Source organism: Bombyx mandarina, chromosome 21, assembly GCF_030267445.1.
Source record: "Bombyx mandarina strain Sakado chromosome 21, ASM3026744v2".
Taxonomy (NCBI): Eukaryota; Metazoa; Arthropoda; class Insecta; order Lepidoptera; family Bombycidae; genus Bombyx; species Bombyx mandarina.
Window position 1 is genome coordinate 3174338 of NC_143227.1, and position 24607 is coordinate 3198944.

The window sequence follows — 24607 nt, forward strand, 5'->3', positions numbered from 1 at the left end:
CACCCTTCAAATCGAAACGCATTACTGCTTCACGGCAGAAATAGGCAGGGTGGTGGTACCTACCCGTGCGGTCTCCCAAGAGGTCCTACCACCAGTGATTACGCAAATTATAATTCGAACACCGGTGCATCGCTACATACGAACGCACCGAACGTCTTATCATTTAGGCCACGACTACTTCAAAACAATAGATAGGTAGGTAGGTTGTGGCGGGTAGCCATCATACAACGCAAGATAATTGACAGATGCCTGAATTTCGCTTACGACATTTTCAAGATAAGCTTGCATATATCCGAACAACAACATTTGGACCGTCGGTCCACCGAGCAATATCACCCGTTCGGTGGAAGATCTTCCCTCCGTCGTTTAAGCATCCCCAAAAGGTAACAAAGGTCGTGTCGCACGTACCTTGCAGACGAGATGCAGAGGCGTGTTCCCGTCAGCGTCCCTGGCGTCGGGCGCAGCGCCGAGCCGCAGCATTAGCGCCACGAGCGCGCCGCAGCACGCCGCGCTCTCCCCCGCCGCCGCGCCGCCCGCAGCCCCCGCGCCACCCGCCCCGCCGCGCGCCGCCCCGCCGCGACAAGACTCCGCCGAGCACGCCACGTGCAGCGCCGACCTGCCCTGACGGACCTGAACACGAATCATTTTATTATAATAACTAGTGGTCCCGCAGTAGTAAAAATTCGACTATAATTAATTGAAATTATAAGTTTTACACTATTATGATTCTATTGTCAAAGACTTCTATAATCGGGGATTTCGCCAAGACTAACTACACTTTAGACAAGCATTAATAAAGACAAACATTTAATGTATTTATAATTTGACCACAGACTTTATATAATAAGAAAAGTTTGACAATAAACAAATAGTATGCGTGCGTGACTGTGTCAGATACATGGTAGAGTGTGCAATGAATATTTTATGCATAATTTAAAAAAATATTAACATTCTGCACTCCTTCTCTATATTCTCTTTAAGTGTGGAAAGTTTCATACTCCTCCCTTCGCGCAATTTTCGTAAAAAAGGGTACAAATTTTTTGCTTTACGTTCATATATAATTCATAAATAAATAAATGTGTCTGATATTCCAACGAAATTCATTTAGGTCTTACACTGATTATTCAAATATAACATGGTTCTACCATAAAATCTAATCGTGTGCTAATAAATATTTTAATTGAGGCCATTCTATTGATTTGTAAACTGATTTAAAAGTAACAAATAAACAATCATAACTAGTACTTATTGCAATACTGAAAATAGCTTTGAAACTGATTTAGGGATGCGGTGATGAGTGTCAACAGACGTACTGATTTTGTTTCGTCACAATTATAGCTCATCTCGTTTTCTTGTGACAAATTAGCGTTAGATTTGAACAGTTAATAGCTCTTTTTTTTCCTACCTAAGCTGATAGCCTTAGGGGCTATTGCAACGTAACCGTGGTTAGTAGGTGAGCTCACGGGGCTCAAACCTGATGACGATGCTAACACGAACCATAGCAAGAGCAGTGCTTCGCAGAATCTACCACCGGATCGGAAACGCGACCCACTGAGAAGATCCGGCGAGAAACTCAGTGAGCTGTGTCTGAGAGTTAAGTTAATAGCAACGACATTACCAAAGCGTAATTAATAATAGACCACACAACGAATAGATGACATCTTGAAGAGTTTTTACTCCACTCTTTATGTTCCCAATATTTTATTATATGAGAAAAAAATCACTTCAAAGTTAGCGTTAAAACATGTTTATATGGGACGAGTACCGGTTCAGAACTAAGTTAAATACAAAATGATTACCTTAATGTCCAATTTAACGAGTGAATAAACAGCTTTGTGTATCTTCCTAGACACATCTTCGGTGCATTCTGGTTCTTCAAGCAGTCTCGCCATCAGAGCGGCCAAGTGCAAACATATGACCAGCACCCTTTGAAGAGTGGTCAGCGTCTGTTCCCTATCGATGCTGAGTTTCGAGTCCAACAATTCCATTCCCCTGTTTATTTCGGACAGCGCCTTCCTGAAGACCGGGTCTATGTCCTCGAATGTTACAGGAGGGATGATGCGACCTGAAGAGAATACAGATCTGATCTTATGGAGAACTAGTGACCCGCCCTCGCTTCGCTTCGGAAACATTAAATTTTATAATTGATAGCTGAGTAACGCGATGTTATCCTCGTCAAAATCGGTCCAGCCGTTCCAGAGATTAACCGGAACAAACAGACAAACAGACAGACAAAAATTGTAGGAAATGTTATTTTGGTGTATGTACCGTATATACATATATTCATATGGATGTAGTAAAAAGCGGTTATTTCAATATTACAAACAGACCCTATCTAATTACCGTCTATACTATATAATATTTATATTCAGCGACTAGAAAGAGTCCAAAAAAAGTTTTTTAAGCATCTTTTATACCATTGTCGTCGCTTTAACTCTCCAGAACCGACAGAATTTGTCTCTCTAGTCGATCGCAGGCTACTGAGGGATCAAATGTTTTTATATAAAATAATAAATAACGAGATTGATTCTAGCTATCTTCTTTCCAAAATTTCATTTAAATGTAGTCGTATTTCCGCGCGTTCTAAACAGACCTTCCACATGTCCACGGCTCGAACGAAATATGCTTCTAACTCTTTTGTCCGTAGATCTTGTAGGTTGTATGATGCTAAGTTCTCTAATGCTGACATCTTTTGCTTGTCACTTGTAGCATATAGAAAAGCTGTTTTGCAGTGTTTATAGGGTGATTTGGCCCGATAAGTGTTGTAGTTTTATAGTGTAAGTTAATGTATAAAATGATATGTGTGTATTGTATTGCTTTTGTTTTTTTGTAATTTAAATTTCTAAATTTCTCTTCTTGTTCACTGTCTACTTATATGTGATTTTGATTGTGGAAACATATTTGGTTATTGTTGTAGCTATATTTTTTTTAAATATTGTATGTTTGTATTGTACTGTTTATTTCCCAAATAAATAAATAAATAAATACAGATAAAAAAAAAAGTGATAGCCAGTCGTAATGATGTACAGATTTACAGTACCTCTGAGCGGAGGCCGGGCTCGTTCAGCCAGCATGTAGGAGAAGAGCTCCGCGAAGCTGTAGAGGCTGGACTGCGTGAGCGGCGACAGCGGCGGCAGCACGGCCCGCTGCATGTCGAGCGCGTGGTGCCACAGCTGGCGGCAGCGCGCGAAGCGGCCCGCGTCCGCGTACACGGCGCCGCGGTACCGCACGTAGTACGACGTGTCCGGGTGCGCGGGCCCTGAACGCCAAAACTTTATTATCGCTTCGTTTCTTTTTTTTTATTGCTTAAATGGGTAGACGAGCTCAAAGCCCACCTGGTGTTAAGTGGTTACTGGAGCCCATAGACGTCTACAACGTAAATGCGCCACCCACCTTGAGATATAAGTTCTAAGATCTCAAGTATAGTTACAACGGCTGCCCCACCCTTCAAACCGAAACGCATTACTGCTTCACGGCAAAAATAGGCAGGGTGGTGGTACCCACTCGCGCGGACTCACAAGAGGTCCTACCACCAGTAAAATTAATACGCTTTTATTAGCTTCAGACGTATTAGTTAGTATGTAATGGAATCTTTGAACATGATTTTGACACCCCTTCAAAACGTCGGATTAACTCAAAATTTGGTATACTTATTAAGCACCGATGACAATTCAGTATTAAAGAAAAAAAAAAGATAAATAATAATAGTTTAGAAAAGCTAAAAAAATAAGCTTTTATAGAAAATCCAACTAAAAAATAGAATATTTTTTTTAATAACTTTGAATTAAAAATAGTGTAAGAAAAAAATATTTTATTGTATTATGCTGATTATGCTGTAATGTATTATGCTATATATTAAATGATTTTACGTATATTGCTCATGGACGTCAGTGATGCCAGGGACACAGCAAATACGCTGCCCACCATTGAGTACTCAACAACAGTACTAACAAGAGGGCGACCTTAGACCATCAAAACTCACCGAGAATTCGTTCTCTGATGACGAGAGCCTGCATCCTCATCGCGTCCGGGTCCGCCAGCAATTCTTCGAGCTGCTGAGCGTTGCTCGGCTCGACCGCAAAGTCGTACGCCTCTATACGCGGCACGTCCTTCGGCTTTGGGATCGGTTCGGAATCGACACCGTCCGCTGGAAATCTAAAGAATAATATGCTATGAACGTAACGCACCCAAAGATCATACAATATTTTGCGACAATTAAATAAACATTTTACGGTGACATATCGTTTTAAAAAATAAAAATAAAGTGTCTGTGTATGTTTTATTTGTTAAATTAAAACACACACAGACGCACCGCACGAAGTTTAATTACGATTATTATCTATCTACCAACGAAAACAAAACTTCACCCCACGAAAATAGCATTTCGATGCGATATAATCTATTAAAACATGAGTGCTAGTATCAGAGGATCGTAAATTATTATCGGAATTGAAGGACATTAATTGACATTATATTCAATGCATTGTCAATTGTCATGTCAATAACCTTTGTTATTTAATATAGAATAACTATACCGATGTTCCTTCTTTTGACGTTAATAGTAATGACGTAATATATTATTTTCTCAATTTATCTCGCATACAACGGGCTCATTTCAATAGCACACCTCTCAAACTCATTTATCACCCACGGCTCCTTTGTGGAGTGGCTGTGCGGCCTTCGCATATCACGAATATTACATAATGCGTCACTAGCGACCTCTATATTATCGTCACTAAATGAATTCAAACGTTACATGTTCGACTATAGCATGTAGCGTGTTTTCAAAGCTTCAAGCTCAAATCATATCAGTACGTTTTTTTTATATATTTTTATTGCCTGTGCAAGTAGACGAGCATACGGCCCACCTGATGGTGAATGGTTACCGTCGCCTATAGACTTTAGCAACGCCAGGGGCAGAGCCAAGCCGCTGCCTACCGTACGGACCCAATCACTAAAAATCATCGTATTTTAGTCAAGAACCTTAATTAAATGTTCCCCTCATGTCTGACTCAAGGAACATGGCCACTCAAAGCCACCGTCGTCCGAAGCATGCCTTGTCGGATCCCCTGGATCCACTCTCGGTGCTTTTAGGCTCCTCAAGCACTGGTCACTTCGCTCGTCGATCGAAAAGTTCGACGTGCGAACTAACCCATAGACACAGCCTACTGAGTTTCTCGCCCAATCTTCTCGATTATTCGCAATTCCGATCAGACTTTAGAATCTGCGAAGCACTGTTCCTGCTAATGCTAGCTAACTTTAGTTAATTCTCTCAAGTTGAGCCCGTGAGCTCACCTACTCGTCCAGACGTAGCTGGAAAATCCCCTTAATCCCAAATTGTAAATCCTTAGCTTTTTGTGGCACTTCTGGTGACCGCGCTGACAGCGTAAAGAGTGGGCGTACCTACCCGAAAACATCATCAGTTTTTGTGTCGCTATTGTATCTGCCAAACCTCTTGTGATTAACAACAGATACCCGCGATACTCGAGCGCATTTAAAACCTGAAAAGCCGCCTTAGCTAAACTTTCTCCTTCTTCTCAATCGTGTCACTCTTGACAGAGTGGTCGTGATCGTCATGTAGCGTTGGAAGGGGCAGACGTGATGCGTCTCACGATTGCCCACCATCTATCCCTGCTCGAGGCCATTCTACTGTACTCATTTAGGGAACCTCCACTGCAGTTTTAATTTGGTCGAACCACCGTTAAACTAGCTAGCCTTAAACTAAAACTCACCTATCGTCCATGGCCCGTTTCCATAGCGTCAAAGCGCCGACCATATCCCTCCTCTTGTCGACATAAGTAGCGCCCAACAGTTCCAGTGCGTCGATGCGTTGTTGCCTCGTCACCAGACCGTATTCCACGTTAATTAAATGCTCAACAATGTGCGTGTGGCCGGTCACCGATGCTGCCAGCAGCGGAGTCATACCTGAAAGGTGCGTTCATAACCATTGTTCCACCGATACTTTAGAGGGTACGATACTTTATTGGTGGTAGGACCTCTTGTGAGTCCGCGCGGGTGGGTACCACCACGCCTATTTCTGCCGTGAAGCAGTAATGGGTTTCGATTTGAAGGGTGGGGCAGCCGGTGTAACTATACTTGAGATCTTAGAACTTATATCTCAAGGTGGGTGGCGCATTTAGCTCGTAGATGTGTATGGGCTCCAGTAACCACTTAACACCAAGCATATAAGCAATAAAAGAGCATTAAACAGTATTCAAATTTGTCACCCTACGTTTCACAAGTACGATATTTTTTGCATCATTATAATACATTTTTTTATCTTTAACTGCGTTGATTGTACAACTACGTACATATTAATGATGTACAATTAAATTAAATTCTATGACGTCAACTATAAAAAATATGTACATAAGATAGACGTCGTGAATCTCTTAAAGTATATTCATAAGTCGCTGTATAAAAAAAGTTGAGAGCCGCTGGCAACAGGAGTCATTTGATAAAATGTAATCTCGACAATTTGAATTTTGTGATCGAACGAAATTCGAGTATTAACATGGGTTCGATTTAAATGCATTTAATGTCATGGAATACTTCAGAATGAGTAGACAATAAAAGACCTAATTGCGTTTTCGTAAGTTTTAAAGGTTTTTCTTTACATGGATTCTGGTCTGGAATTTTTTTTATTAACTACTAGCTGACCCGGCAGACTTCGTAGTGCCTCAATCGATAAATAAAAGACCTAAACTTTTGTATAAAATAAACTTAAAACAAACAAAGGGAATCCGTCCGACGTCCTATTTTCATATTTATCTACCTTTTAAACCTTCCCTGGACTTCTACAAATAATTCAAGACCAAAATTAGCCAAATCAGTCCAGCCCTTCTCGAGTTTTAGCTAGACTAACGAACAGCAATTAATTTTTATATATATAGATATAGATTCAGTGTTAATAAAATTAGCTTCGAGCTCTCTTACCGTATGAATCAACGTCCATAGTCGCGCCGTGTCCCAGCAGCATCTTGAGTATATGAAGAGAGCCACTTTCGGCGCAATCGTGCAGGGCGGTGTTGCCCTTAACGCTCTTTCGGTTGACATCAGCGCTGAGCGACAACAGGTACTTGGCGATTCTGATGTGACCCTTGTAGCAGGCGATCATGAGGCACGTGTGACCGTGACGGTTCGCTATTTCAATGTCTGAAAAGAAAAGCGTTATGAGGTAACTCTAGAATGTTCAATGGAATAATTGAGACGGAGTCGGAATTTATTTTTTAAGACTGTGATGTTAAGTAGCCGCCCACCACCATAAGGAATGAGTTCTAACTCTCAGATTCGAAGAACGACGGTAAGTCAACTCTCCAAAACGGAAACGCATTACTCGTTTTTTCCCCTACCTATTCTATTAACATTGTAACCTCGAGAGGTTATTCTAGATTAAACGAACTAGTAAGTGAGCTCACGGGGCTCAAACCTGACGTCGTAGCTAACACGAACCCTAACAAGAGCCGTGCTTCGCAGAATCTACCACCGGATCGGAAACGCGACCCAATGAGAAGATCCGGCGAGAAACTCAGTGGGCTGTGTCTTTTGAGTCAATTTACTCGCCGAGCCCTTCGTCGCAACAGACGGGTTCGACGAAAACGATAACCGGTGCTTCAGGTACCTAAAAGCACCGTTAGTGGATCGGGAGGATCCGAAATGACGTAATACTCATATATCAAACGGTGATAAAATAAAAATTAACGTTTTTTTTTAAAATACTCAAAACTTTACATTAACGACAAAAAAAATACATACAAAATAAATAAAATGTATTTATTATATATATCTTACACAAAAGTGTATCTGTACTTTAGATATATTCGACCCTCAAACCTGTTTAATTCGTTTATCAATTCATACATTTGACCGTTCGCGGATTATGCAAAAATGAGTGAACCGATATTTTATTGGTTTTATTTAAGAGCTTGTGTTTGAACACGCACATGAATATGTGTGTTATCTCGCTGCGATATTGGGAACGGTCCACAGTCCAATCGTATTTGTTCAAAACCAACTACTACGATTAGAAGGTGAGCGTTAATCAAGAACATATTATTTTCCAAATTTAACACGTTAAACGCCATGTGACAAAAACGAGTATTTTCATTCAGGCCACGGTGCTCACTGGTGAGCCTTTTAAAATATCTAAACAAGACAGTAAAAGACGCTAATTTTTATCATCCGTGAAAATTATCTCATTTTATAATTTTTCTAAAGAAAATCTCAAGTTGATAAAAATTATAGATTTCCTGATTTTGGCTTGACCCGAATGGTATAAGTACGCTAGGCCCACCAACGAGTCTTAAAGCGTACAACGTGTTAAATATCGAGTAATACACTAAATGTATTCTAGAATGATCTGAGACAGCTTTACCTTAACCTTACTAGTGGTAGGACGTATTGTGAGTCCACAAGGTTAGGTGCCACCACCCTGCCTATTTCTGCCTTGAAGCAGTAACGCGTTTCGGTTTGGAGGGCGGGGCAGCCGTTGTAACTATACTGACACCTTCGAACTCATATCTCAAGGTTGGTGACGGCATTTAAGTTTTAGATGTGTATGGGCTCCATTTAACACCAGGTGGTCTGTGAACTCGTCCACCCATCTAAGCAATAAATAAAAAACTTTGTATGTCATTAGTTCAATCTTAAGCAACGCTGGACTCACTTAATTTCATGTAAATTGAAAAAAAAATACTCAATATAATCAAGCTCACAGCTCGTCCACCTATCAATGCAATAAGCCTTTTATTTCCTGCTAAAATACACAGTAAATAGGTATTTAATAATTTTATTTTTCTTCACTAATGTTTGGCAGTAACCCATTAAGCATGCAAGCCATTTTTTTTAATGCATAATGCATTAAAAAAAAATCGGTTGTCTGTAAAGTCGGTTTACTGACGATAGTTGAACGTGACAACGTCATAAGAAAATACTGATGGAATGGTTTAATTTTTCAATAATCGCAATTATCGTTGCTATAAACAATTGACACCACATTCACTTTTCACTGAACTTCATAATTGACGAAAACATGTAAATGTATTGTCGTATAGCAGCTGTCCACGCGGATGCATCGCTCACTCAAGTAGGAGAGAGACAGATGTCGAACGCTGCCGAACGCGGAGGCCGATTGTGCCTCTTTGTCGCTCGTTGCGCGCTCTCGCTTGCACTTCAAGCCTTAAATGGAACGTCTCAGAGCGAGGTAACGCCGCATGAGTCATGGTTTTTCGTGCGTGCAGCCGTCTCCATCAAATTATAAGACGTTGTCACGTCAAAAATAAAATAAAAACCTACCGGCCCCATTTTCGACGAGAAATTTCACGATATCGTAGTGTCCATCGAAGCAGGCCGCCCGGAGCGGGGTGCTGTGCGTCCGCGTTGTTGAGTTCACGTTGGCTCCGGCACGAACCAGAAGCTTCACCAGAGGCAGGTGGCCGGCCGCGGCCGCGCACCACAGCGGAGGAGCACCCTCGATTGTTTCACCGTCGAACGTCACTGTAATTAACGTTAAACAAATCAAATAATCGTAAATAGACATTCAAATAGAAAAAAAGACGTGTGATGTCGTGTGGGACACCGGATAGGAATGAAGTTCCTTATTATAAATATATTAATTTTAAGTTCTATTCGAGGTATAAAGAAAATAAAATTGGAGGTTTCGCAACAACCCACGGTCATTCAGTAACGTGCGAACTTATTGTGGTACACTTCATTCACGGTCGTTTGCAAAGAGTTAGTGTATTGCGTAAACGAACGCTCTGAGATCGTGGTCAATGAATGATAAAAAAATATGTTATTTTTTGTACGTTATTACAAAGTTAAGTCGTACACTGTGTACATTACTAATAAAAATCTTACGTTACGGAAGTTTTTTCCCGGGTAAGGAACCCGCATCATCCCATAAGGAACTTCGTTCCAAAAAAAATGATGTTCCAAAACAAATTAATATACAGTAAGGAATACCCTACAAAAAGGGTATAAAACCGGCGCGCAGCTCCGTCACCCGCGCTCTCCCGACTAGGCGCGTCAACACCCCCGCCCCCGCCGTTCGCCCAATCACGATGTTCGACCAGCCCATACCGTGGGCCCCGAAGGTCAAGTACTTAGGCGTCACCCTCGACAGTAGGATGACATTCCGCCCCCACATTAAGACGGTACGCGACCGTGCCGCCTTCATTCTAGGACGTCTCTACCCGATGATATGTAGGCGAAGTAAAATGTCCCTTAGAAATAAGGTGACACTCTACAAAACTTGCATACGCCCCGTCATGACCTATGCAAGTGTAGTGTTCGCTCACGCGGCCCGCATACACTTAAAATCCTTTCAAATCATTCAATCCCGTTTTTGCAGGATAGCCGTCGGAGCCCCGTGGTTCGTCAGGAACGTCGACCTCCATGACGACCTGGACTTAGAGTCCATCAGTAAGTATCTGCAGTCGGCGTCCATGCGCCACTTCGATAAAGCGGCACGACACGAGAACCCTCTCATCGTGGCCGCCGGTAACTACATTCCCGATCCTGCGGACAGAATGGAAAGCAGTCGACGTCGCCCAAAACACGTCATCTCGGATCCGCCCGATCCACTAACGGTGCTTTTAGGTAATTCAAGCACCGGTCACCGTCCTCGTCGAACCCGTCGCTTGCGACGAAGGGCTCGACGAGTAAATTAACTCTCAGACACAGCCCACTGAGTTTCTCGCCGGATCTTCTCAGTGGGTCGCGTTTCCGATCCGGTGGTAGATTCTGCGAAGCACGACTCTTGCTAGGGTTCGTGTTAGCAACGTCATCAGGTTTGAGCCCCGTGAGCTCACCTACTAAAGTTAGGGTTACGCTGATATAGCCTCTCAAGGCTCTCAGCTTAGGTAGGAAAAAAAAAAAAAAAAAAAAGTCACCCGCGTATTTGTCGGTTGACATTCGTCGAGAAAACATCGTTCAAAGACTTTAAGTGTTAATTTAGTAAACACGAATTTTATAATAATGTTGAGGGTACAGTGCCTATAAATAACAACGCCTTTGCTCGAAACATTCATTCGATCGGCGGCGTTCGTGAGAGAAGGTAGTCGTGGACATGGTGTGCGTGAGTCATTGTTTTAAGTCTCTGTAAATGTGTGATAATTGTTATTTTTTTTAATGGTTTTTCTTCTGATTCCTAATATCAGAAGTGGGATAAAGGACTCAAATAGCCCACAGTAGCGTAAAACTCTGAACTTTGTTTTGTTTTACAATGACTGCTTACTTTGATGCTTTCATACTTTATTTGTTATTTTTATTGTGTGATTGCAAATTTTAACTGTGATAATGAGACATACTGAAAATCCTAGTACACGGAGGCCACCGTCTCGAGATGATTCTCGTAATCGAAAACGACATGCTTTAGCGATCAGAGATGATAGACAGGATCGCGATACGGACGATAGAGGTCGTACTTCACGGGATGGCTTGCGGGTCCAAGACCAGCGTGATTCTCGCAGTACTGATGTGCGTCGGTCACGTGCTCGGGTTAGGCGCGGGTCGCGTAGTAGGGACCGCTCTTGTAGTGCCCGTCGCTCTCGTAGTGGAGGTCGAGATCGCGCTCGCGCACGATTGAACCTGTCGCGACACGTTCTAACGATAAGGCGCGCGCTGAACAGACCACAGATATTCTACGGACAGATATGACTCCCATGTCGAATATCGTTGGTTCGCAACAAGGCCACGTAGAATCTAGTATCCCTGGTTCTAAGGCGTCTACCCTCTCCAGTGCTTTAATGGAAGCAATTAAAACTTTGCAACCCTCAAATTATTACATATCGTATTTTGACCCATCGATTAATAATTATCATTGAAGTTTGTGCGAAGAAGTAGAACGCGCCAGAGAAGTTAACGGGTGGAACGACCACGAATGCTTATCGCGAGTGGCATCATGTTTAAGGGACGATGCTAGGGTTTGGCTGAGTGAATGGGTTACTTCTGATAGACCTTGAAACTTTAATAGTGATACGGGGCATAATGGGCCCTCAGGTTAGAGCCGCGAACGCTAATCTACTCACGATTTGATTTCAATTTTGGTGGAGGTCTCAGGCTAGGCCGAGTCCTTGTAGGTTTCAGGCATTAGTTGTCACCAGTGACGCGTAATATCAAACAAGTAGACGGGACTGTGTTGGCAAAATGGTCAATGAAACTTTTGAGATTACAGCTCATTCTGAACATCACAAAACGCAAGACAACAGACATCCGCCCTGCAGCTTCTGGTACAAAAGACGCCACCACACCTGTAGTGAGGACTCTCAATTAATGATGTCACGACTGAGGTGTTTCGGAGCCGTGAAGTTCGTCGAGAACTAGGTCAAGGTAGAGCTTATCAATTGGTACCACGGAGTGTAAAGCGACATGATGCTCGCGTGGACGGGCACCGACGAGCAGCAGCCGTTTTTAATGTCGATAATCTTGTTTTGGTAATAACTCAGTCTACAGGAAATCTAGATCCGGCAATCTGTGGACCTTACCGAATGGTGAGGATGGTGCCTCACGGGCATTGCCGCCAGCTCGGGCCCCTCGATGGTTCCTGCGGCAGTAGCACGCAAGCGACGTGCCGGTAGCTGCGTAATATCGGTCGGCAGGTAAACTTGATTCCGGCATGCGTGGCCCGTATAAGGTTGTCGAAATTCTACCCAGTGGACGCTATACCCTACGGCTGCTCAACTGCAGTTATGGCAAAACTACGCAAGCAGCTGCATATATGGTGTCGTGGCGGGGCGAGTGGACCCCTAAGACATGTGCTGCCTTCTTTGAGAGCAAGTAAAGTTAATAATGATCATTGTTCACAACCTGAAGGGTGAGCTATAGATGATTGCTCTCTAGTTACATATCCCTCACTCGGAGTCACGGTGAGATGCCTCAATACGATTGGCCTAGACTGGCGTATTGAGAAGCCTCGGCACGTTTGAGTATGGTCGGCGTGCCGGGAAGCTTCACACGTTTGAATAAACTCTGCGTGTGGAATGCACTCGTACGTTTTTAATACGATCTTCGTACGAGTGGGTCTGGGACCATTTTACGTATCCCTCACTCGTGTGATTAATTCTACACGGTGAGATGCCTCAATACAATCGGCCTAGGCTGGCGTATTGAGAAGCCTCGGCACGTTTGAGTATGGTCGGCGTGTCGGGAAGCTTCACACGTTTGAATAAACTCTGCGCGTGGAATGCACTCGTACGTTTTTAATACGATCTTCGTACGAGTGGGTCTGGGACCATTTTACGTATCCCTCACTCGTCTGATTAATCCTACACGGTGAGATGCCTCAATACAATCGGCCTAGGCTGGCGTATTGAGAAGCCTCGGCACGTTTGAGTATTGTCAGCGTGTCGGGAAGCTTCACACGTTTGAATAAACTCTGCGTGTGGAATGCACTCGTACGTTTTTAATACGATCTTCGTACGAGTGGGTTTGGGACCATTTTACAGGGATCACTGATAACCAAATGCAGAAGACACTTAACGAAGGGCGACGCACACTGGCCCTTGGATAATAACAGGAATATGCACATTAAGAATGATTGTGCTACTGCGCGCACTGCTCCCGTGCCGCTACCTGCACGCGCTCTCTTACTTCTGGCGTGCAAACTGCACGTGCTGCTCGCGTGCCGCTGGCTGCGCGCGTTCGCCTACTTCCGGCGTGCAGACTGCGCGCACTGCTGACATGCCGCTGCCTACTTCTAGCGTGCATACTGCACGTGCTGCTCGCGTGCCGCTACCTGCGCGCGCTCGGCTGCTTCAGACGTGCATACTGCGCGTACTGCTTGCGTGCCGCTGGCTGCGCGAGCTCGCCTGTTTCTGGCGTGCATACTGCACGTGCTGCTCGCGTGCCGCTGCCTGCGCGCGCTCGTCTGTTTCTGGCGTGTATACAGCACGTGCTGCTCGCGTGCCGCTGCCTGCGCGCGCTCGTCTTTCTGGCGTACTGACCGCACGTGCTGCTCGTGTGCACACTGCACGTGATGCTCGCGAGCCACCGACTTCACGGTGCCGTACGACTGGCAGTGACGCAGAGGGCGATTTCGCTCGATCTGCGGCCTGCTGCTTCACTCGTTGGGGACTATGATGCCTTTGGTCCACTAAGCCCGACGCAGGAAGTCACGAGTAAGGAGTAGTTAGTTTGCAGTCTTGCTGAGCTACTTATGCGCTCTGCCTGCATTTTCAGGATTATCTATCAGGACGGTCGAGCGGGACGCCCGCCACATGTGGTGCAGCCTCACATCGTGGGAGCAGACTGGAGCTGAGACGGTTGCCCTGCCGGACTTTCGGGAGGCGCGGACTTAACAAGATCTTTCGCACGCTTGCGCATCATCGTTACGAGTGGACCCCAGTTATGTGGTCGAGGACGAACCACAGTCAGGAGAGGCCGAGTAAGGAATACCCTACAAAAAGGGTATAAAACCGGCGCGCAGCTCCGTCACCCGCGCATTTGTCGGTTGACATTCGTCGAGAAAACATCGTTCAAAGACTTTAAGTGTAATTTAGGAAACACGAATTTTATAATAATGTTGAGGGTACAGTGCCTATAACGCCTTTGCTCGAAACATTCATTCGATCGGCGGCGTTCGTGAGAGAAGGTAGTCGTGGACATGGTGTGCGTGAGTCATTGTTTTAAGTCTCTGTAAATGTGTGCTAATTGTTATTTTTTTTAATGGTTTTTCTTCTGATTCCTAATAATACACTAAAAACAATAATTATCGAAATCGGTTGGCGTGATATTGAGTTATTCACCTATTTGTCGCGCACGTACTTAATGCAAACTTAAGACTTATATGGATACCATTATCAGAACTGCACTAAATTGAAATGGGATCACACGAGAATGGGGTCAGCTTTCTAATAAAAAAAAGAATCATCAAAATCGATTCACCCAGTCAAAAGTTATGAGGTAAAAAACATTTAAAAAAAACATACAGTCGACTTCAGAACCTCCTCCTTTTTTGAAGTCGGTTAAAAAGCAAATAGTTTTAATGGTGTATACATGTACTGTTAACGGTGTGCACACTTTATCAAGAGCTGAAAGGTTATTTGGTTTAATTGACATTGTTTCTACTTTACAGGAGAGCCATATAAAGTTTAAAAAGTTTGTAGTCGTCGTGGCCTAACGGATAAGACGTCCGGTGCATTCGTGTTGAGCGATGCACCGGTGTTCGAATCCCGCAGGCGGGTACCAATTTTTCAAATGAAATACGTACTCAACAAATGTTCACGATTGACTTCCACGGTGAAGGAATAACATCGTGTAATAAAAATGAAACCCGCAAAATTATAATTTGCGTAATTACTGGTGGTAGGACCTCTTGTGAGTCCGCGCGGGTGGGTACCACCACCCTGCCTATTTCTGCCGTGAAGCAGTAATGCGTTTCGGTTTGAAGGGTGGGGCAGCCGTCGTTACTATACTTGAGACCTTAGAACTTGTATCTCAAGGTGGGTGGCGCATTTACGTTGTGGATGTCTATGGGCTCCAGTAACCACTTAACATCAGGTGGGCTGTGAGCTCGTCCACCCAAAAAAAAAAAAAAAAATTTAGAAAAAATATAATAACAAAAAAAACTTCTTCAGCTATTTTAATGGGGTAAACTTAATTGAAGTCCAATTAAATAGCATTGAATTGTTGATATCGCTAAGAAATAAAACGGACCTTTCATTACAAAGATAAATGTCGCGTATTGAGCGAATTGTCGCTTAAACCAAATAGCCTTTCATCCCTCCAATTATTATATGACCTCCAAGTCTCAATTTCATTTGAATAATTTAAGAAAGATTACAGTACGTGTTCATCATTCAACGGCCGTCTGGTATAGTGGTAAGTGACATGGTCACTACACAAGGGGGTCGCGGGTTCGAATCCCGCCAAGGGAAGATATTTGTATGATAAATATAAATGTATTTTCCAGGGTTATGGATGTATATTAAACATATGTATGTGTATAATAAAAATCTTACATTTATATCCGTTATCTGGTACCTGTAACACAAGTTCTTTACGAACTTATCACGGGACTAGTTTACGTGGTGTGATTGTTAGTAAATATTTATTTATTTATTTATCATCCCATATCTATACGTCATATTATAATAAATAACAATACATTCTTAAATCACACAAAAATCGGTCATTTCTTTATGAGATGGGAGACGTTCTATCGAAAACAATCCACGTGCATCGAATCATTGATAACAAATGGCCACGCGCCAATACATTGACGCAGATTAAACGGATGATAACCAACGTAATGTATTTGTAAATAAGCAATTGATCTTATATTGAATTAAATTAAATTTTATAATCAAAACTACTTTTACAGTTTTTGAGTTCGCGGTTTTTTTTCCAACTTATATTAATAAGTGTCATAATTCGGTCATCCGGCCTCAATTCAGAAACTGATAAGCATACTTCTTTCTTTTCTTCTTTGTTATCACCTTATCCCACTAGGTGGGGTCGGCATAGCGAATTTTTCTATTCCATTCTCAATTGCGGGTTTGATATTTATTACACGATGTTATTTCATCGTGGAAGTCATTCGTGAAAATGCATTAAGTATGTATTTCATTAGAGAAATTGGTACCTGCCAGCGGGATTTGAACACCGGCATATCAGCACCGCTTGATACGAATACACCGGCGGCTTATCCTTTAGGCCACGACAACATTAATTACATCTATCTGTGCGACCACACTCAATCAAGATTTCTTTAAATAACGGTAAAGAAAAAATTGACCTCGTAAGAAAAATATAAGAAAATTACACGAGAATCTTGGGAATTACGAATTACGTTCAGTGTGAAATGGCTTCAGCTTCCGTGTTCATTGAAAAGTTAATGATAGCAATCCTTGGAAAATCGCTGACTAGATAAATTATCACCTTTAATCGCTCATTCACTCTAAGCATTCACATTTTCCTTGCATATAATATTGAACTAAATAAAAGTAAAAAAAATGAAGTTGGTAAGAGGGTGTTAACTATGAATGTGGAAGGATATAGAGGAAGAGGTAGACCTAAGAAGAAATGGATGGATTGCGTGAAAGACGATATGTGTAAGAGGGGAGTGAGCGAAGAAATGGTATATGATAGAGGAGTATGGAAGGAGTAAACATGTTGCGCCGATCCCAGGTGACTGGGAGAAGGGCAGGAGAATGATGATGATGATAATATTGAACTAAGATTCTAATGGCTATATTGAAGTGTTTAAGAAATAAGATACAGATACAATTTACATATCCAACTCAGAAGACGGGGTAACACAAAGGCACAGTCGCCTGAAACATATCTTATCGCATCCTGCGGATTCACTGTGGGTGATTTTAGGCTCTTAAAGCACTGGTTCTAAAGTTGTAACTCACCCATACTTCCGAACTAAGCCATAGACAAAACCCACTGAGTTTCTCGCCGGATCTTCTCAGTGGGTCGCGATTCCGATCCGGCGGTAAATTCTGCGAAGCACTGCTCGGGCTAGTGTTAGCAAATTCTTTCAGATTGAGTCCGTGAGCTCAGATACCCGTTCGCGTGTAGCTGAAATAGCCCCTAAGGCTCCCAGCGAATAGTTAAAGAGACATTAAAATTTACTTTCATTTATGTGTTCCTCTTTACAATAACAATTTGAGACACGTCACTTCTAAAGGCGATGTGCGAGTTCGTGTACCACGATACATCCATGGGAGAAAGCGGTAATGTCGTAACTAACATTTTAGGCTAAATCACTTTGTACCATATTATATTCTATGTAAGGCTCTGGTGTTAAGTTGGGTTTTTCTAGTTACGACAATTCCTTTTTTTTCCTACCTTTTACTTTTAAGCTGAGGGCCTTGAGAGGTTATTTCCGCGTAACCTTAACTAGTAGGTGAGCTCAAGGGTCTCAAACCTGACGACGTTGCTAACACGAACTCTAGCAAGAGCCGTGCTTTGCAGAATCTACCACCGGATCGGAAACGCGACCCACTGAGAAGATCCGGCGAGAAACTCAGTGGGCTGTGTCTGAGGGCGACAATTCCGCTTTCGTCCGTCGCATATGGAAATTAGCGGTTGCACAAACCTGATCCGGGCTGTTCTATATCAGCCTTGCATCTCTCTATTAGGTATTCGGCGACGTCATAATGCCCGTTCCTGCAGGCGATCACGAGGGGCGTTGCACCTCCGACCTTCGCACCCACAAACATGTTCAGCTCGTCTGCAGAGCGCCAACTGTGCAGGTACGCCTGTTAACAAAAACAAAAGGACCATTAATTACCAAAAGTACCAAAAGGACCTTGCTCTGCAGGGTAGGGGCTAGCTCCAACAGCATCCTGGCCATGATATTCTCTAGATTAGATGGACCTTTTCTGAATCATTGCAGAGAGGTTCACAAAATTTGCTCGTAATGCCGCTATTGCAATCTTATGTACTTAGTATTTATGTTGTTGTTTTCTTTTATTACTGTGTCCTTACTAAATTATTTTTAAGAAATCACTGTTACTAACATTTATAATTTATATGGAACATTATCGGAAATAATTAATTTAATAATAATAATTAATAATGAAAATGCGTTCTGTTATGAGCCACAGGTTATTTAGCTTTTAAAAAAAATTCTTTACATGATTTAGGACGACCGTCTTGGATGAGGAGATGAAGGAGACTGACTCACTAAATGTGTGTTATGAAGGGTGTTGAGGTAGCGGGACAGAGTGCATAGTTAGCAAGAAGGAGTGCAACGGGAAGCTATAACAGTTCGCAAAACGTACACGCCTGTAATTCATGCATATTCATCAATACACTTTAAATCCTCATTGTAATATGATTTTATTAACAAAAATATACAATGAAACAAGTTGAAAGGTTAAAGGATCCCAACCCTGATAGCAGTCTGGATATTTATATGTACATATAAAAACAATGGCTGTTCCTACGTTCCTTTACCTTATTTGTAGTAGCATTTTATTAACTTTGGCTTACAAAAATCTTCGTATACCCTCGCCTATTTTATCGGCGGGAGGCCGTATTCTTTTTTTTCTACCTAACCTAACGTTTAGATGAGCTCACGGGGCTCAAATCGAAGTGGTACTAACACTGGCCCTAGCAAGAGTAATGCTTCGCAGAATCTACCACCGGATCGGAAACGCGACCCACTGAGAAGATCCGGCGAGAAACTCGGTGGGCTGTGTCTGTAGGAAACGCGTATTCTAAGATCGCATGTATGAGTTGCATTATCATATACTATTCGGTCTGAGTGATGGAATAGTCCGACAGCAATACCAATCAGAATTCCACCTTATATCTCAGAGCCAAGGGCGGCATTTACTTTGTTGTCTCTATGGACTCCGGTGACTACTTAGATCCGATGATGGACCACCATCTCTTCCGCCTCTACAGAACAAATTATCATTGACACCTGCCACGCAAATGTAGCACGTATGTACATATTACGTAAATCTAAAGAGCAATTAAGTCTTATTTCATTTAAATACCGCACTATTGTCCGGCGTTGCTTTCATAACGCTTTTATACATACTAGAGGTCCCGCAGTAGTCGAAATTCGACTATAATTAACTGAAATTGTAAGTTTGTACACTATTATGATTGTATTTTATACTTCTATAATCACAAATTTCGCCAAGACTACTTACACTATAAAAAATATTAACAAAGACAAACAATATTTAATCTATTCTCAATTTGACCACAGACGTCAAGGACAAAAGTTTGACAATAAATAGTATGCATGCGTGTGTGCGTCAAATACATGGTATGTAGTGTGTGTAATGTTTTCTTTATTGATTTAAAGTATCTTTTATGCATAATTTAAAAAAAAATAGCGTTGTGCACTTCTTCTCTATATTCTCTAAAAGTGTGGAAAATTTCATACTCCTCCGTCCGCGCAATTTTCGTAAAAAGGGATACAAAGTTTTTGCTTCACGTACTAATATATAGATTATAAACATTTAACTATAGGAGACGGCTCTGATAGTGATCAAGCAATCATTCTGTTCTTGCAGTAGAAGATTTGATTGCATTCGAATTACAATTATTATTCTAGTTTCACACTCCCAATAAATTCTATGATGAACGAAAATTCTAAAGGGGTTAAAAAGTAACAACAATGTACACTGATCTATTAAGATACGGCCCCGGACAAGAAACGAAATCGATGGATAAAAATAACTCATTGAATTCATATTTAAATGTTTTTATTTCGTTTTCTTTGCCCCAAAAGGTCAATGATCGACATTGGCCCTAACAGGACAAGCGTAAACAAAATTAATAACAGCTTTCAGTGATTACTGCTTGTAGAATATATTATTTTAAACGGGCCAGTATAAGTAGTATCGTTCTACCTATTACTACCATGAAGCAGTAATGAGCTCACGATTCTAAAGGATTGGTATTGACGTTGTTATGTTTATTGAGCGAGTTTTTCATGTGAGAACGCAACAACGAAAGCATTTCGTAAGAATAATGAAAAAAAAAATATGTGCAATCATCAAAATCAAGCGCCGTGAAAATAAATACGGTTTAAAATGTAACGCGGTAATGTATATCATTATTACAACGATTCGAAGTTTACGTATTTTACGATGCGTTTATTTTTGTTCCTTCATAAACAAGTTTATTTAATCAGATCGCTTCAAAAGCCGCTGGCCTGTATCACAAAATAGCGGTAGGCAGCGGCTTGGAGCGGTAGGCAGCGGCTTGGTTAGCGGTAGGCAGCGGCTTGGCTCTGCCCCTGGCATTGCTGAAGTCCATGGGCGACGGTAACCACTCACCATCAGGTGGGCCGTATGCTCGTTTGCCTTTAGAGAATTAATAAAAAAAAAAAAAACACACACACTAATACTAAATCCATACTTCATCAATATTATAAAACGCGAAAGTGAATTTGTTCGTTTGTCACGCTTTCACGTTTAAACCACTCAGCCGATCAAACGTCATGAAATTATGGGCAAATGTTGTTAAGACGTACAGAAAAGGACATAGGTTATCTTTTTTGCCACTACCGATGTTTCTTTTATTATATTAACGTATTATATTTAAAAGCTTTTACTGGTGGTAGGACCACTTGTGAGTCCGCGCGGGTAGGTACCACCACCCTGCCTATTTCTGCCGTGAAGCAATAATGCGTTTCGGCTTGAAGGGTGGCGCAGCCGTTGTAACTATACTTGAGACCTTAGAACTTATATCTCAAGGTAGGTGGCGCATTTACGTTGTAGATGTCTATGGGCTCCGGTAACTACTTAACATCAGGTTGGCTGTGAGCTCATCCACTCATATACGCAATAAAAAAAAAAGCTAACAATATAATAAACTAAAAAAAAACTCACATTTAAATACATTTAAATATAATCCTCTACTGCTAATTAAAATAATAAAATCCGTTTTAATAAAAATCTGTATTAGAACAATATTGAATATGTGAAACGTTTGGATGTAAACGATTTGGCAATCGACCGGTCGATTGATTTCGCAACAACGCCCGCCCGTCAGCGGTTACAAAATGTAACGTGTTTTTACATTACGCTTGTTTATTGTTGACAAAACGTACTTTTAGAGTGTTTACAGTAAACAAAATAACGCATTTAGAGTTCGACGGGATGTACAATGAAAACACATTCGTATGTAGCGGTGCACCGGTGTTTGAATTCCGCAGGCGGGTACCAATTATTCTAATGAAATACGTACTCAACAAATGTTCACGATTGACTTCCACAGTGAAGGAATAACATCGTGTAATAAAAATCAAACCCGCAAAATTATAATTTGCGTAATCACTGGTGGTAGGACCTCTTGGGAGACCGCACGGGTAGGTACCGCTACCCCGCCTATTTTCGCAGTGAAGCAGTAACGCGTTTCGGTTTGAAGGGTGGGGTAGCCGTTGAACTATACTTAGACCTTAGAACTTATATCTCAAGGTGGGTGGCGCATTTACGTTATAGATGTCTAAGGGTTCCAGTAACCACTTAACATCAGGTGGGTTGTGAGCTCGTCCATCCATCTAAGCAATAAATAACTTATCCTGTGCTACTACAAGTGTAAATGCATTGCAAAAAATTCGCCTGTTTCGAGCATCTGCGAGCACCAGAGTTACGTTCAAGTTACATACGAATGTAGATCTTATTGCTTGTGACCAGAGAACCTTACATGGTATTAGTTTGTTCGGCTATTAAGTGAATGATACGGATTTATGTCTTAGACTTTCTGAAGCAACTATAGTTTCCGCTTCATCAATCTCTACTACATTTTGTTTGTTGGTATCACAATATTTTTGTGCGGTAAAGCAATTATGCAGTTGCGAGCGATTAAGATTATTTTTATGTGCCGTTATTTTAATGAAACTCAAAAATAATAATTAAAAATAGCTGACCCATCTATATAATAATAAAGTTAATTTATGGCGTGATATGCACCTGCAGTTTTCCGTTATATTATTAAAGTAAAATAATTAACCGTCGAATAAAAATCAAAATTCGACATCATTAGCGAAAAATATTGTGCTCTTCTCTGTCTGGTATGACAAAAAGCTTATAGCTGCCTCATTTATGAAAAGATTTTTATTTTTATTTTTTGCTCGGCTGAGTTGTTGTACTAACTAGATAATAATGATACGGATTATCTTCAATATCATTGTCTTCAGACACATGTGATTCCATTGCGGCAGAAGATTGGGGTGGCCATACAGTCTCACGTTACGCCCTACCTCATTACTAATTGTTTATTCCGAGCACAGTTTTGCTCAAAAATCACAAACACAAGAGAAATTTAACTCAAAATAAACACACTTCGGTGAAATTCATCGAATAAAAAAAACCACTTAATGACAAAGACTTATAAAGCAATTAACAGCGAGGAAAAATTTAATTCAAAAATATTCCATTACATTAATTAGTGACATGTGCTACGTCAAATGAATAAACTAATATGCAGTGAATGAACGTACCTCTCGCGTACCACAGCAAGCCGATAATTGATTCAGTCCCAACGCAAACCACACTAAATATATACGCCACCGAACAATGAACAAAAAATAAAAGATGCAACATTACCATGTTTCGAAATAATATGTCCCCGCCCTATGGATCGATTTCGTATTACGGCTAGATTTAATTAAGAATTGAGACACGCACACGCAAATCGATTAAAACAATATTAACGTTTCTCCAGACAAAAAACGTAGTGTCTTCTGTGATCCACATAAAGTTTAAGTAAACTCCAAGTTTCATTTTCATTAAAATCGACCCCGTTTGATCTACCATAAAAGTGCGCACTCAAAAATACAAGCATACATTTTCCAAATTCAAAGGCACTTCTTCTTCTTTAAAAACAAATTAAACAGGTCAAGAAGTCACATAAAAAGCAAGTGAAACAACGTATGCTTCACGAAGAGTGTTCGTGCAGAATGATAGCATTGTATAAAAATGACCAATATCGAAGAGGTCACATAAAGCCACAATCGTGACTAACGAAATCGAAAATGAACACTCAGTTTTATTACAAAACTAGCAACCGCCCTCGCTTCGCTTCGGAAACATTTAATTGTATTATTGACAGCTGAGTCCTGCGATGTTACCCGCGGTTATTTTCGTACCGCGGGTGACGCCGCGGGGCGAAGCTAGTATAAAAAAAATAAAAATAGCCTAAGTTACTCCTTATATCATCAGCTACCTATCAGTGAAAGTCTGGTCAAAATCGGTCCGGCCGTTCTAGAAATTAGCCGGAACAAACAGACAGACATAATGTTATTTTGGCGTATGTACCGTATAGCATATGCATGTAGTAAAAACGGTTATTTCAATATTACAAACAGACACTCCAATTTGATTTATATGTATGTATAGATCATCGCTATGTAAAATAATGGATTACAATATTTACATATAATCAGGTTAAACGGAAATGATTATTAATAAACAAGTTTTATGACATCGTTTTAAATGAACACCTTTGAAAGAACTATTTCAACTAATTTTGTATGAGTATCAGATTTATAGGTAATTTTATTCGACAGCGCAAATTTACAATTACTTAATTAAAAAAAATTGGGGTTATGCGCATTACAGGGTAATTAATATTCAACTTTTTTTACGAGCACTTTTAATGGCAACTCTAAAATTATGGTAAAAACTTTATAATTATAGTCAAAATCTGTTATAACGACATCGAAGGGACTGCTCATATTCAGTCGTAAAAACCGATAGTCGTAACAACCGGTGATGCTTAATGTGTATCGTGCAAGTACAAACAAATCGATAGGGAATTATTGGTAAAATATATTTATATAATACGCGATTTTTCTTTATTAATCATTTGTTTTCTTTTTCTTTGCGGCATTTTGAAAGTTTCATGAATAACTCCTCAAAGTTTTGGTGCGTCTTGTGTATAGATAAGTAACAAACTAACTGAAGAGATATGAAGAAGCGGGCTTTGACTCTACCGCATGCACGTGTTTTGTTTCTAAGAATTAGAAAAGACCCTACACTAAACTAAATCCTATTGTTTTCTTTCCTGATTTTAATAGCCATTGAAGACAAATGTGGATACCTATTCAAATTGTTTACAATACAGCTTAGCCGGTCGTTCTAACAGATCTAATTCTCCAAAATATTAGTTAAATGTGGTCGTTTTA

General features: G+C 41.2%; 1 protein-coding gene across 3 annotated transcripts in view; it reads right to left on the minus strand.

Annotated features, from left to right (window-relative positions):
• The window catches only part of LOC114242352 (protein fem-1 homolog CG6966), a 126642-nt gene that overhangs the window by 7015 nt on the left and 95020 nt on the right, over positions 1-24607 (minus strand). For all 3 annotated transcript variants that reach the window (XM_028173496.2, XM_089736303.1, XM_028173489.2), the window contains 8 exons: positions 18047-18209; positions 9295-9495; positions 6937-7155; positions 5733-5925; positions 3983-4155; positions 3041-3259; positions 1800-2065; positions 409-630 (listed from right to left, as the gene is read on the minus strand). In XM_028173496.2, coding sequence (XP_028029297.2) covers positions 409-630; positions 1800-2065; positions 3041-3259; positions 3983-4155; positions 5733-5925; positions 6937-7155; positions 9295-9495; positions 18047-18209 — 1656 coding nt within the window. The remainder of the gene's footprint in view (positions 1-408; positions 631-1799; positions 2066-3040; positions 3260-3982; positions 4156-5732; positions 5926-6936; positions 7156-9294; positions 9496-18046; positions 18210-24607) is intronic.